Source organism: Ahaetulla prasina, chromosome 1 (assembly GCF_028640845.1).
Source record: "Ahaetulla prasina isolate Xishuangbanna chromosome 1, ASM2864084v1, whole genome shotgun sequence".
NCBI lineage: Eukaryota > Metazoa > Chordata > Lepidosauria > Squamata > Colubridae > Ahaetulla > Ahaetulla prasina.
The window spans coordinates 239,842,764-239,859,364 of NC_080539.1; the positions used below are offsets into that span (position 1 = coordinate 239,842,764).

At 35.7% G+C, this 16,601-nt stretch overlaps 1 protein-coding gene across 7 annotated transcripts in view; it reads left to right on the plus strand.

Annotated features, from left to right (window-relative positions):
* NCKAP5 (NCK associated protein 5) overlaps window positions 1-16,601 on the plus strand; it is a 638,109-nt gene that overhangs the window by 13,442 nt on the left and 608,066 nt on the right. For 6 of the 7 annotated variants that reach the window (XR_009156463.1, XM_058194176.1, XM_058194167.1 and 3 more), the window contains one exon: window positions 5,651-5,759. The exons of the other annotated variant lie outside the window; for it this stretch is intronic. Coding sequence is in view for 4 of the 6 variants with exons in the window: in XM_058194176.1 (XP_058050159.1) it covers window positions 5,667-5,759 (93 nt within the window). In the remaining 2 variants the exon portion in view is untranslated. Of the gene's footprint in view, window positions 1-5,650; window positions 5,760-16,601 lie in introns of those variants that run through there. 7 annotated transcript variants of the gene reach the window in all.

Consider the following 16,601-nt stretch of genomic DNA (forward strand, 5'->3'; position numbering starts at 1 on the left):
AATCAACACAAATTATTTATCATTTGATCAAAACACAATTCCAACTTATTTTTCATCTTCTGCAGTGAACCTTAATTGTACAGATCTATGCTTGTAATTGAATGATATGTTGCTATGTTGTCCAGCAAACTGTTAATTAGAATTCAACCCATAATAAAGTTTGATTGGTTACCCACATAGATTTTCCTTATGACTTTGATAGCATTCATTAATGTTGTGCAAACTTCAGAAGAACTGAAACCATGTACAACATCAATAGTTAGACAAGGATGGTGTGCCAATGTATAAGATAAAGCTGCATACTTAGTGTGATTGGGAACTTCTTAGCAGTGATCACTGAGCATTTATAAAAATATTGACATATTTTATTTATTTATTTATTTATTTATTTATTTGTTGTAACAATATATACAAGCATTGCATAAAGGATTATGCAATGGGAAGTTGCAATGGGAAGTTGCTAATGCAGCCTGTTATTAACACACAGCTGCCTGCAGTTACAATTACTGCAGGCTCAAGTCCCACCAGGCCCAAGGTTGATTCAGCCTTCCATCCTTTATAAGGTAGGTAAAATGAGGACCCAGATTGTTGGGGGGGCAATAAGTTGACTTTGTATATAAATATACAAATAGGATGAGACTATTGCCTTACACAATGTAAGCCGCCCTGAGTCTTCGGAGAAGGGCGGGATATAAATTCAAATAATAAAAAAAAAATAATATAATATATAAACATATATATGAGGAGAAACAAGGTAATATAAACATATATATATATATATAGGGGAAGAAACAATAGGACAGGAATGGTAGGCACGTTTGTGCTCTTATGCACGCCCCTTATAGTCCTCTTAGGAATGGAGTGAGGTCAATAGTAGAAAGTTTTTGGTTAAAGCTTTTAGGATTATGAGAAGAGACCACAGAGTCAGGTAATGCATTCCAAGCATATATAATTCTGTTACAGAAATCGTGTTTTCTGCAATCTAAACTGGAGCGGTTGACATTGAGTTTAAATCTGTTGGTAGCTCTTGTGATATTGTTATTGAAACTGAAGAAGTCATTGACAGGAAGGACATTACAACGAATGATTTTATGAGCAAAACCCAGGTCCTGTCGAGGGCGACGAAGTTCCAAGTTTTCTAGACCCAGGATATCAAGTCTGGTGGAATAAGGTATTTTATTGGTTTCGGAGGAGTGGAGAACTCTTCTCGTAAAATATCTTTGGACACGCTCAACTGTATTGATATCAGATATATGGTATGGGTTCCAGACAGGCGAGCAGTAATCAAGAATTGGCCTGACAAATGTTTTATATGCTCTGGTCAGTAGCATGGTGTTTTTTGAAAAGAAGCTACGTAGAATTAAGTTAACAACTCTTAGAGCCTTTTTTCCTATATAGTTGCAGTGGGCTTTGGCACTTAGATCGTTAGATATAAAAACTCCAAGGTCTTTAACAGGGTGGGGGTCATCTGTGAGGTAATGTCATCAAGCATGTACTTTGTGATTGGGTTCGTTCTTCCAATATGCAATATATCTGTCGTAGAGAAAACTCTTGTGATTCTCAGTGAAGGAAAACTATAAATGAGCATATTATATACCTGAAACAAGATCTGACAATGGGCCAAGTTGTCTTCCATATACACATTTTTATTATATATCCAACTTTTTTGGGGAGGTAACTCTGAATCAATGAAGCCATACAAGCCCTTGGAATATAGCTTGAGGTTTCCTACTTTTGTTATTATAAGTGTCAGAATAGGATAATTTCATCAATAAAATTATATTACCTTTAATCAATTCAGGAAAATTACTTTTTAGCAATATCTCAAGATGCGTCACTGCTATTTTGTACAATAGACACAAAATAAAGTTAATGGTGGCCTTTTCAGTTTATGAAATGGAAAGCCTTATGTATTTGGCTTTTAAAGCTGGGTGACCTTCTACCTATTTATAACTGAAATCAGGATTCTCCTGAATGGCCTTGAAATATATGGTAGGGAGGTAAGGGGAGTTAAGAATGAGATTCTGGGAAATTAACAGTGATATGCATAGCAGTTTATTAATACAGACATTTGTTCATCATCAACTTTTTTCATATTTGATTTTGGTCATCAACAGCAATCTTGTAGGAATAGTTTATACCCATTGCTCGTGTGATCTGAATCCAAAGTGCTGTTCTTTAGGTTACAGGCTGATATTACGATTGGCAGAAGTATGAGCTTTCTAACATCACCATTATTAATAAAGCAAGCCTAGTCTAGCTGGTGGCAGCATCTAAACGAATGTTGCTCATCTTGAAAAATTAACCAGCCTGGACCTGGCTACTCCTTGGATGGGAACTCACCTGAAAAACTCAGGTCTTTAGGTGACAATACAAAGCTGAAAAACCTTAGGGTAAATGCAGTGGAAAGCTACTTCTATATAGAAGAAAACCAAAAGGGGGAGGAGGATGTGAAATCACCAAAGTCAAGCTCAATTTGAAGGTTTTACCTTCACCTTAAACCAGTGGTGGGATTCAAGTAATTTAACAACCGGTTCTCTGCCCTAATGATTTCTTCCAACAACCAGTTTGCCAAACTGCTCAGAAAGTTAACAACCGGTTCTCCAGAAGTGGTGCGAACTGGCTGAATCCCACCACTGCCTTAAACCAGGGATGGGCAGGTATGGTGGCACAGTGGTTAGAATGCAGTATTGCGGGCTAATTCTGCCTGCAGAATTGCCAGCAGATGGATCCTGACCAGCTCAAGGTTGACTCAGCTTTCCATCCTTCTAAGGTCAGCAAATTGTTGGGGGCAATATGCTGACATTGTAAACCACTTTAAGAGGGCTGTAAAGCACTATCAAGCGATAGATAAATCTAAGTGCTCTTGCTATTGCTTTATAACCTGTCAACTTCAACTCCTAGAATTCCTGAGCCAGCAGGCCCATCCCTGCCTTAAAGCAAACCTTAATCTTCTAAATGGTTTCAGAATATACACATTCATATAAATTATGGCCTGAAAATACCAGCTGTATTGCTTCATGGTTCTACCACTTGAAGAAAAGAATGATATAACCCAATACCCTTGAATATTTCTGTTTGGGTTGTAGTTGCAAATAGTCATAGTGAACTAAGTAATAATCTCTACTGCCATTGCCACAGAGCATGGAAAGCACTAAAGAAGTAGCAAAGTGAGAGAATACCTTGCATTATTCTATGTGTTCATCCATGGTTTGATTAACTCTAGCTTATTGAATAAGCCATACAAAACACACTATCAATACCAAACAAACCACACTGTGACTGAATGTACTCTGCAAATCTAGTCAACCAAGCAAACCATTTATGTCTTGTTTTGCATGTGATACATAAACTAAAAATTATTTTCTATTGAGTTTCTGCTGAATGAAATGCATTCAATATTATTTTTTCATGTGGAGACTAAATTAATATTTAATCAGCGGCTATTTGGCCATTGATCAGCCAGATTTACTTTTTTTTCCTGAAGAGAAATTATAGAATTTATCCACATCTCATCACCAAAAATACATCCTAAAGCAGGGGTCTCCAACCTAGGCAACTTTAAGCCTGGAGGACTTCAACTCCCAGAATTCCTGGCTGGGGGATTCTGGGAGTTGAAGTTCTCCAGGCTTAAAGTTGCCAAGGTTGGAGACCCCTGTCCTAAAGTTACTGTTCTTATTTTCTTCCTCTCTGCCTCTTCTTTTGAAAAAAACCAAATGCAATCAAAATGCGTTGATGACACAAAGTGTAGGAGAATTATGGACTGTGAATGTCGTTCATAACCATTTTTTAAAATTTATATTTTTATGTAAATTTATGGCAGCAAGTCATCTGCAACTATGAGTATCTCTTCAAAGGGAGGAAAGTAAACCCCTCCCTGCTAGCAGCTGACTGCCTTTGGGGAAGGAAGACTCTGCTCTTATTTTATATATACATATTCAAAGCAAACTTCTCAACCTAACATTTATACAATTTGAGCCATACCCATCAGTTGCTGAAAAAGAAGAACTGGAGGAGATCAAGGGAAAAGTGAATCTAGTTTTCTATTGCTGCCTTTGATAAGTGCTCCCTCTAGTATATTTTACACTATTTTAGACTCTGCATCTTTAATATAAAAATTCTTCCATTTATCCCTGCGGTATATGACACTGCATTTTATAATTCCATGATGGGAACCTTTTCTTGCACATGTAATATATCACAGAATGGCTAGTCAGGGTTGAATCTGGTCCGATCGCTTAAAGAAATCCTGTTGAGATTTACCCCTAATGATATTTACAAAATACAGGCTAGATTAGTGTTTTTCAACCACAGCAACTTTAAGGTGTGTAGACTTCAGCTCCCAGAATTCTCCAGCCAGAATTCTCCAGTCCACACATCTTAAAGTTGCTGAGGTTGAAAAACACTAAGCTAGATGAGATCCACCTCTGTAGCAGCACCTTTCCCCTAAAAGGTGCACATTGTCCAACATTGCTAATATTCTGTAAATTTTTATTATTCCAGCAAGTCTTGACTCCTGGATGCCCTGAGTAGGGCATTCACCTCTACCTTTAAGTTTGGGATTTTATGCTTATATTCTTTTTTAATTTTATGTATTGCTGTATACTTAGAGTTCTCTCGGATTGAGGTATATCATCATAAGCATTGCAAATAAACAAATAAATGCAAACAAACAAATGATATATTCACTGTTATAACTAGATTTACGAAAAGTAAGAAACTTTAGTGAACTTTTTTCCGCAAAGTGAATTGTAACTCACTGCATATGCTGTCCTGTAATATCAGAAAAGGGATTCAAGAAAATAAGCAAGGAGCCTCAGGTTCAAAGCCACATTCAAAAGATCATTGAAGAGAGTATGAAACAATGTTAGAAGCCTCCAATGCCTGACTTGACTTATATGAGGAATTTTATTCAATAACTCAGTGACCACTAACTTGCCTGAAGTCCTTGTTGTTGTTCACTGAAACCTAATGAATTACTAATTAAAGCATCTGCTCATTAAAGTTCACGTGCATCTGTCCATAATTTTGATTTTCTGCAGTTGCACTATTCATGATGGTGGACCTCTTAAGCAAATAAGCTCGAGCAGGTGGCCTGCAGAAGATGCCAACTGCTTCTGGATGTTCTGAGATGTTCCTTCTCCAGTAGAGAAGGAGAAGAATTTCATTTTGCCTAATCACTACCAGACAAGTAACCACTTAGAATTGAAAACCTTCAGTAATTGTTGATCTGCACATCCTTAAGTTTGGATGTTATTTGTTGTGTACACTATAGTATCACTAGAGAGATCTGTAGTACTTCCAGCTCTGACCAATCATATCTATATCTATATCTATATCTATATCTATATCTATATCTATATCTATATCTATATCTATATATCTATGTGTGTGTGTGTGTGTGTATATAGATAGATATAGATATATATAAAGATATATATGTTTGTGTGTATGTATATGTATATGTGTAGATAGATAGATATAGATATAGATATAATAGATAAAGATATAGATATAGATGCCTAAGAAGAGTGAAATATGTAGACTTACTTCAAGTAGGGAGTTAGATACACAGACACAGAGAGGTTTAATATTATTTTGACAAGTTTATTTTTTCTATAAAATAAATGTTTTGTTATTTTCTTCCCAGTGAAAATTGCAAATACATGGCATTTCCAACAAAGAACATTATGGATAAAAGGCAGCAACTAGTAAAAAAGGAATTTGGGAAGAGATTCTCCCTGGATAGCAGACTCATGGTGAGCATAAAAATATTTCTGTGCTTCTAGATTTGTCTGTGTGTACACCTGTGTGTGCTGATGGTCTAGCTTTTTCAAAATTTACATAGCATTAGTAAATGCTGACATTTTAAGTCCCATTGATTTTAAGGAGTCTAATCCTAAACTCAGCAATGTGGTACCCATGGTGCCTCTGAAGCCCTTAAATACTATTCCCCAAAGCAAATTAAAAAATAAATTAAAGTTGTTGATAGATGAGATATCAGAAAGAAGATCACTTAATCTTATGAGATCTCATGGTATGCCGGTATGCCATACTAAGATTGCTAAACCCATGCTAAGACGTTGAAATTTCACAACATCTCAGTAAATTAGTTAATTGTTTAGTTCGTTTTTTCAAAGATGTTTGTTTTTATGTATTGTGCAAAATTCCTAGATAGCATCTCCCATTTGAAAAGTGGCTCACTCCCAGTTCATGACTGTGATCCATCCCACTGTGCAGATAAATTGCAAGAGATGTTTGCTGACCTACATTTAAGTAGATATTAATACCCTCTCAAGCAATTCAGCTGTGAATCGTGCTAATAATGATGCTCCAAAACCAGAATTTCAAGAGACAAAATAATAATAATCATGTTTTGTTCAATGACATTGCATCAACTTGCAATAAAGAAATGAACTGTACCTTTTTATTCATAAAGAAAGACATGGATAATCTTTGCTATTAGCTGTCTTTTGCTGGCAAATCAGGGCTGGGTTTTTTTTCTGAGAGAATGACTCTGTATATGTCAGTAATGATTTTGATAGTGGAGGACAAAGGTGGAATCTAAAATCTGATTTAGTGATTTCAATGTGAATTCTTGGTCTGCTTCACACATGATATTTGAACTGTAAGGCATGTGCAGTGGACCTGCGAATAGCTTGCTGCTTTCTACTGTATATCTGCTTAGCAACAATTGTATTTGTAATGCCCTCTGTGACGTGGTTGTTCCTGTGTTAGCACTGATGATGTTACCTTATTGGGTAATGAGACTTCTGCAAGATAACAGCCAAACTTAGCGGGCATACCAGGGACCCCATGGTTCAACCCTGATTGTCTTTTATTAATTCTGTTTGTGTTCGGTGACACAGAGGTTAGTCTGAATGGTCTTTGGTGTTAAATTAGTACTGTAGTTCTGTTAAATGCCGAAACTCCCTCACTCATTATCTAAATGAAATATATTTAAGCTATGCCTCATCCTGCAAGCATATACTTGTTTCTACATTGCCACTTAAAAGAAACATCCATTTGCACATAATCATTGTCAAACTCTAAAGCAAACACAGAAACATTCTTTTGAGTTGTCAGCACATCCAATCTCAAGGGATTTTCCAAAAAAACCCCCCAAAACCCCACAATATTTTTTTGGGGGGGGGGATGGGAGTGGGAGTGCCCTGTGAGACATCCAGAGCTTTAAGACACACTTTTAAATTAATGGGTTCCTTAACAGACTGGAGGAAAAATGTATGCAAAATTCCTTTTAAGTCATGTCATGTGAGTGTTATTTGGAAGAGCATTCAAGGTGGAGCTGGATGTTATCACAAGGCTCCTGAGAATTGCAGCACGTTCTAACATTTTTCTTGTTCGATGTAATGGCTGGGATATGGATAACACTGTTGAATGTATTGTCAGCAGAACAAGCTTCAGCCAAGTCAGTGGGATGCACCTGAATCTAAAGAAAGAGGAGTGAAGGAAACTTCAAAATCCTCAGCAACTCCCAGACAGCTTCATTTGTATTTGGGGAACTGCAGCCCAGTTCTACTTGGACTGGGAATTGGTTGGCTTCCCAAAAGCAACAGGAGAGTCTTCTCCGTTAAAAAGAAAACATAAGTCAGCCTCATCAGGATCAATGTTTCGTATCATAGCTGGCACGTGGAGTGAATCTTCAAAGCACAAATGTGGGAAGGTCATGTGAACTTTTTTGCTGGGGTTGAAATCAAATGGTCCTAGACAATATGGAAAGGAGAGGTGACAATCTAGGGCAGGGGTGTCAAACTTGATTTCATTGAGGGCTGCATCAGGGTTGTGTTTGACCTCGGGGGGTCAGGGGTGGGTGTGGCCGGGGTGGATGTCACTTGTATCGGGGGGAGGGGGGGCGCCTGTGGCCAGAACACTCTGTCAGTGAAAACGGGTTTGCGAGCTGTATTTTTGGCCGCGATGGCCTCCTGAAACCCTCTGTCTGTGAAAAAGGATCTGGGGCCCGCCCAAGCTCTGTTTTTGGTGGCAGAGGCACTGTGGGCCGGACCTTTGCTGTTTCCAAGGTGGCCCCTTGGGCCTTGAGTTTGACACCCCTGATCTAAGGTGTTTCCTTTCCGCATCAGCAATAGAGCAGTTCCAGCAGGAGAGAGGATGAAAGGGATGAACTTTCTGCCTTTCTGTCTCAAGTCAACACAATCTACCCCCACACACACACAAACATATTTTTCCCCGAAGATTGATTTTAGTCCCAGAAAGAAAAGAAAAAAAAGATTGGTCAGCACCAGCATCATAAGTAGTTGCAGTCTTGGCTTAAAGGAAGATCTGTTGCATTAACAGCAGCAACAACATCATCATAGGAGAGTGGATAGGGATTTCCCACCCACCCCCATCCTCAGGGCTTCTTCCTACTGACATATTTTAATAAGTGGATACTTGCTTTCAAAAGCAGAAAAGTGCAGAGCAGAAAAGTTAAGAACACAACAAGATGACATGCTGATCTTTGTGTTGGGCGCACAAAGGATGATGGCTCAGTCAGCTTTCTACCTAGCTTTGGCTATCTATTTATATGCAAATTTGAGAGAAAGGTATATAGTCATATTAATATTTTAATAATAATATTAATATTAATACATTGCTTATATGTTCAGACACTACTTGACTTGCTAAGACTCTTCTGACGTACAGCATGAAAAGAAATAAAAAATAGAACAGTAAAAACAAAATTAAAGAAAGTGTGTACGTCTGCACATGTGTGCACACCAGAACCCCAAAAATGCAATGTGCATGCAGCCCCCGTGCACGTGCCCCACCCCCCGCATGCACGCATGGCCCCCACATGTGTCCTGCCCCCCTGCGCATGTATGCATGACCCCCTGCATGCACCTCCCCCGCGCATATGCGGCAGAGACCCAAAGACCAGTTGGCTGTCAGGAGGCATACGGGCATGCGCAGCAAAGCTGAACTGGGGCAATGGCTTGCATGCCATCAGAGAGGGCACAGTGTGCCACCTCTGGCACATGTCCCATAGGTTCGCCATCATGGACCTAGAGGGCCTCTTGGTCCAATAGCAGACACAACTGGTGCGCTAGATGCGCTGATGATGTTACTTAGTTTGATAATGAAATGACTACAAAAAAAACCCCCTACCACGTTTACAGAACATCAAGGACCTGATGACACTAGATGAATCTGTGTAAAGGCCTTCTTGGCCACTACTATAAATTGCTTTTGAGCAGGGCCTCAAAACTTTCTTAGATGATGCACTGGTTTTCAATGGGGAAATGCTATTCCATCCAAGACAACAAACATTGTGGAAAGTTCCCACAGCCATTTGTTCTTGTGAGAATTGTCAGGATTACATTTGAGTCTATTCATCCCCACCTGATCTCTGATAGTTTACAGATACTGGGACAAGGTATAAACAAAAATGCTTTGGGCAGTTGGGAATCAGGATAAGTGACTGAATATCATCAGAATACTGGGACCTGAGCTGATGGATGATCTCCACCAGTGGTTTCATATAGATTGTAAAGATAAGACCATCAAGCTCTGCACATCTTAGGCACTGCAGAAGTGAAGTATTGCAGGCTCAGCCTCTTTCCCCCTGTGAACACCAACTGGAACCAACCACAGAATCATCGCTATATGGATTCTTCCACTCTCAATCACCAAAATCATAGGTCAGAAAAATGCTATGATCAAAAGCTGCCAAGAGACCAAGGAGAACCAAGATGGATTCACAATCCCATCTTAATTCCACGAATGGCCATTGACAAGACAAATCATTGCTATCTCCATATTGTACCCTGGTATGAAACCTGACTGAAAGGTCTAGATAAGGAGCATCAAACTCAAGGCCCGGAGCCCAGATCTGGCCCACAGGATGCTTAGATCTGGCCCACGGGGCCACCCTGGAGACAGCAAAGGACCAGCCTGCAGTGCCACAGCCAGTGAACACAGAGCTCTCGGGCCACCACAGGTGCCCCTGACATGAGTGACATCAAGCTGGTCATGCCCACCCTGGCCACGCCCACCCTGGCCATGCCCACCCTGGCCACGCCCACCAAGCCACACCATGCCCACCAAGCCACACCATGCCCACCCTGGCCATGCCCACCAAGCCATGCCCATAGAACTGGTAGTAAAAAAAATCGAATTTCACCACTGCCTGAACCCATCCATTATTTTTTTCCTAGTGATTATTAGCCTTGAGATCTAGCGTGTGATTGGGCCATTGTAACTTCTGTCCTCAGGGATTTCAGTCAAGAATAGCGGAAGTGGTGGTCAACCATTCTCATGTCTCTTCTGCATTGATAAAGGCCTTCTGTTCAATGTGTTTGATACGAGGCATTCACTGAATTAGCAGGAGGGTAACAATGTGCATTTCTAGTTCTAAAGTTGTAGTAAAAAGCGTAACTTCATAAACTCTGGCTCCGTATATTATTTTAGAAAAAGGCCCTCACTGCCCATCAGAATGTGGTTTTAAAAATAGCCTCCATATGTATGTGTATGTAAACTTTTTCATCTTCTGCTTTTACATTCGCATGAAATGTATGGCAGGACTGTGAATTAGGACTTGGATATAAACTGGGTTTGTTAGATAATTAGCTTAGATACTGCCTTTTTCTGCTCTCAACCTGAGCAGTGCATGTTTTTGTCCTTGAATAGAACAATGTAAAACTATCCCGAACCCAGGGGTGAAATCCAGCAGGTTCTGACAGGTTCTGTAGAACCAGTAGCGGAAATTTTGAGCAGTTTGGAGAACCAGCAAATGCCACCTCTGGCTGGCATTCCCCTGTCACGCCCACTAAGCCACACCCACCAAGCCACACCATGCCCACCAAGCCATGCCCATAGAACTGGTAGTAAAAAAAATCGAATTTCACCACTGCCTGAACCCATCCATTATTTTTTTCCTAGTGATTATTAGCCTTGAGATCTAGCGTGTGATTGGGCCATTGTAACTTCTGTCCTCAGGGATTTCAGTCAAGAATAGCGGAAGTGGTGGTCAACCATTCTCATGTCTCTTCTGCATTTATAAAGGCCTTCTGTTCAATGTGTTTGATACGAGGCATTCACTGAATTAGCAGGAGGGTAACAATGTGCATTTCTAGTTCTAAAGTTGTAGTAAAAAGTGTAACTTCATAAACTCTGGCTCCGTATATTATTTTAGAAAAAGGCCCTCGCTGCCCATCAGAATGTGGTTTTAAAAATAGCCTCCATATGTATGTGTATGTAAACTTTTTCATCTTCTGCTTTTACATTCGCATGAAATGTATGGCAGGACTGTGAATTAGGACTTGGATATAAACTGGGTTTGTTAGATAATTAGCTTAGATACTGCCTTTTTCTGCTCTCAACCTGAGCAGTGCATGTTTTTGTCCTTGAATAGAACAATGTAAAACTATCCCGAACCCAGGGGTGAAATCCAGCAGGTTCTGACAGGTTCTGTAGAACCAGTAGCGGAAATTTTGAGCAGTTTGGAGAACCAGCAAATGCCACCTCTGGCTGGCATTCCCCTGTCACGCCCACTAAGCCACACCAACCAAGCCACACCCACCAAGCCACACCATGCCCACCAAGCCATACCCACAGAACCAGTAGTAAAAAAAAATGGATTTCACCACTGGAAGAAAGACTCATGAGGTAAAATGTATGGTCTTAAGTAGTTTTGTGTGCAGTTAGTTTTATGACCCCTTCATACAGCTGGCAATTTCGCAAGTCAAGGTAATGATGAAAACAATTAAGTCTTGTTCCCAAGCTTGTAAAATAATCCATTTTAAAGAGGGGAAAGAATGTACCCTTTCTCCTTAATTGGCATTGTATCATGGAATTTGAAGAGAAAAACAAATACGTTTTTTTCCCCCCTTGGGGTTGGAAGGGATGGTTCTCCCAGCAGGCAAATCAAACTCCTTCCTTCCTTCCTTCCTTCCTTCCTTCCTTCCTTCCTTCCTTCCTTCCTTCCTTCCTTCCTTCCTTCCTTCCTTCCTTCCTTCCTTCCTTCCTTCCTTCCTTCCTTTGCATATATAAATAAATAAATAAATAAATAAATAAATAAATAAATAAATAAATAAATAAATAAATAAATAAATAAATAAATAAATAAATAAATAAATAAATAAATAAATAAATAAATAAATAAATAAATAAATAAATAAATAAATAAATAAATAAATAAATAAATAAATAAATAAATAAATAAATAAATAAATAAATAAATAAATAAATAAATAAATAAATAAATAAATAAATAAATAAATAAATAAATAAATAAATAAATAAATAAATAAATAAATAAATAAATAAATAAATAAATAAATAAATAAATAAATAAATAAATAAATAAATAAATAAATAAATAAATAAATAAATAAATAAATAAATAAATAAATAAATAAATAAATAAATAAATAAATAAATAAATAAATAAATAAATAAATAAATAAATAAATAAATAAATAAATAAATAAATAAATAAATAAATAAATAAATAAATAAATAAATAAATAAATAAATAAATAAATAAATAAATAAATAAATAAATAAATAAATAAATAAATAAATAAATAAATAAATAAATAAATAAATAAATAAATAAATAAATAAATAAATAAATAAATAAATAAATAAATAAATAAATAAATAAATAAATAAATAAATAAATAAATAAATAAATAAATAAATAAATAAATAAATAAATAAATAAATAAATAAATAAATAAATAAATAAATAAATAAATAAATAAATAAATAAATAAATAAATAAATAAATAAATAAATAAATAAATAAATAAATAAATAAATAAATAAATAAATAAATAAATAAATAAATAAATAAATAAATAAATAAATAAATAAATAAATAAATAAATAAATAAATAAATAAATAAATAAATAAATAAATAAATAAATAAATAAATAAATAAATAAATAAATAAATAAATAAATAAATAAATAAATAAATAAATAAATAAATAAATAAATAAATAAATAAATAAATAAATAAATAAATAAATAAATAAATAAATAAATAAATAAATAAATAAATAAATAAATAAATAAATAAATAAATAAATAAATAAATAAATAAATAAATAAATAAATAAATAAATAAATAAATAAATAAATAAATAAATAAATAAATAAATAAATAAATAAATAAATAAATAAATAAATAAATAAATAAATAAATAAATAAATAAATAAATAAATAAATAAATAAATAAATAAATAAATAAATAAATAAATAAATAAATAAATAAATAAATAAATAAATAAATAAATAAATAAATAAATAAATAAATAAATAAATAAATAAATAAATAAATAAATAAATAAATAAATAAATAAATAAATAAATAAATAAATAAATAAATAAATAAATAAATAAATAAATAAATAAATAAATAAATAAATAAATAAATAAATAAATAAATAAATAAATAAATAAATAAATAAATAAATAATAAATAAATAAACAAATAAACAAACAAATAAATAAATAAATAAATAAATAAATAAATAAATAAATAAATAAATAAATAAATAAATAAATAAATAAATAAATAAATAAATAATAAAGCTAACAGTAATGCTGGGTTTTCCTTTATATATCATACGTCTATCTGTGGGACCTGTACGCTGTTATCATTCCTACAAATCAGCCTTTGGGCCTTGGATTTGAAGCATCTATTTGTCATTCTGTAAAATCTATAAAACCTTAAGAATACCCTTGGAATAAAATTTGATTTATGACCTGAGAGTGTGTTTGTAAGTTTGGATATTTTACCTCTGGCTAGCCACTCAAATGCAATAGGCCATGATTGCTGTTAGGATGAAAAATTCTACCACCTCCCTGAAACATTTGTCTCCTTGCAATGTGGCTAATACTCAATAGCATAAACAGGAGCTTTCCATAATATATGGAGTGGCTACGTTTTGTGTTTTGGTTTCACCAAAGGTGAATCATTCCAAGCAGAAATGGAATTGGCACATTTGCTTTGAGAGACACTAATTCTGAAACTATTTTCCCTCAAGGAAAATATACACATTGGATGCTTTTGAGAACCTCTGAACAAGATCTCCTACTCCTTTTTAAAAAATGTCTACTCTATATATGCCCTAGGAAAGATTGAGGGCAAAAGAAGAAAGGGATGACAAAGAATGAGGTGGCTGGATGGAGTCACTGAAGCAGTTGGCGTGAGCTTAAATGGACTCCAGAGGATGGTAGAGGACAGGAAGGCCTGGAGGAATGTTGTCCATGGGGTCGCAATGGGTCGGACATGGCTTCGCAACTAACAACAACAACAAATATAAATATATACTAGACTTTCCACTAAATTTGCTTTATGGGAGTAACAAGGAAAGGCATATTTCCATAAATGTTATCCTCTGTGTAATAAGTAATTAGCTGCCCAGCGTTGCTTTGAATAATGAGTTGGGCGGCATAGGCATTTAATAAATAAATAAAATAATAAAGCTAACAGTAATGCTGGGTTTTCCTTTATATATCATACGTCTATCTGTGGGACCTGTACGCTGTTATTTCAGCCCACTATATAAACAGGCCTTTTGGTTTTCAGTAGAGAAATAATTATAACTAGCACAGGTAACCTCATCTGCATTGAAAATAATGGAAGGGGAAGAATGGCTCTGATTTTGTGGCATCTCGTTTAATTTAATTTTTAATATCTTCCTTCTCATTCTTCCAGATTTGTACACTCATAAGCACGCTGTGTTCAGCTACAAGATTCTGTGTCGCTGGAGTACAATCAGCTTAGCATTGAACTTGTACTCATAATTTTAATTAATACACAGGGCAACAACAAATGCCATAAAGGAAAACTCCAGAGAAACAATCTTTTAAATCATAATGGTTGACCATCCAGTACCAGATGTATGAGAAATGATGTGTTGTCTCGTCCATTTTGATGGTATGCCAGTCTGTTTAGGAATTAAACAACATTAACTGGAATTGGAAGACAATAACACAGTACAGCTATGTAAAGTGATTAAATTTATGCCCTCTTCTCTTATTCTGTCTTTGCCCTGATTCTGATCATGAAAACACAGAAAGAGCCATAATATTGAGTATGTATTTGTAAATAACATTGACTTAAAGTCAAGACCTTTTATATTGTAATACTTCGTTGTCTTCAAGAATTGAACATTTAATCTACTAAATTTTCTGACTTTGCCAATATACACAGCGGAAGGAAGGAAGGAAGGAAGGAAGGAAGGAAGGAAGGAAGGAAGGAAGGAAGGAAGGTTCTATTCTCAAGATAAGAAAATGCACTTCACTGCAAGAGTTTCATGCTTCTTTTTTCTAAGCCTGAGCTCCTGTTTGAAGTCTTTGGCTACAAAACAAGTACTTAAATGCAGCAACCTGGTTAGACCATGAAATAAGACTGTTTTCCAATGGTGTCTACACCACTCTCCAAACTGTTTCTCCACCTCCATCTCCACACCATTCAAAGAATTGATTTGGACTACGAACTTGCACAACTGAAGAAAGCCAAAGGAAATTCATAAAAAAAGGAGCTGCCTCTACCAGCACTTTGTGTAACACTTTAGTCAAGTTCATCCTAACAGATAGAGCTGAAGACCTATCTGTCACCTGTGGTTTATAACAGGGGTCTCCAACTTTGACAACTTTAAGCCTGGCAGACTTCAACTCCCAGAAGTCCCCAGCCAGCAAAATTCTGGGAGTTGAAGTCCGCCAGGCTTAAAGTTGTCAAGGTTGGAGACCCCTGGTTTAGAAATTAGCGAAGAGTCATTTAGACATGTCACCTGTGGTTTAGAAAGTAGCAAAGAGCCTGCCAATAATTTGTCCACAAGTAAATCAGCCTGCCCTGTTTCTTCCAACTCTATGAAGGTAAGTAAATTGTTGCCATGCTTCATAAGAGGTGAAGATCAAGGTTTCAGGTGGAGGACCAGTGGCTGTAGTTGTTGTTGTTGTTGATTCTCCAAGGAGGAGAATGAAGTCTCTGACTTAAATTTCCTCTATTGTTGGCCCAAAAGGAATCTAACATCAAGGATATTAAGATTAGGACTTCTGCATTGTCATGAACTTGTTTCACAACTATGATGTAACTTAAATATTCAGTTTGTGTTGAAGAGGAAAATAATGGCAGGCTGTTACAAGTTTCTAACAACAGCCACAACAGTCCCTTTCCCCATACTAAATCTTTCTGGCAAGCACCTCTCACAAGCCAAATGCTGTTACTACTCATTATTCTATGTCAGTTTGAACTATTGAATTGTCCTTGCCTGAGTTCTCTTACTTATAAATCTCTGAATTGCTATTAGGTCTTCCTGTTGGGACCCAAAGGAACAAAGAGCCTTGTGTGAAGTGGGATTTTTAAATTCTTTCATATTCAGCACAATTTTTTTTAAATGAAACGTTTTTCTCTAAATATTTAGCATTAGTCATGCAGACAGACGGTGACTGAACTTTAGATAAGAAAGTCATATTGGAGATGTACTGTAAAAGAAGAACATATATATATATATATATATATATATAGATAGATAGATAGATAGATAGATAGATAGATAGATAGATAGATAGATAGATAGATAGTCTTGGCATATTCCGGTCTTTTCCGGTGTAAGGTTGAGGGTAT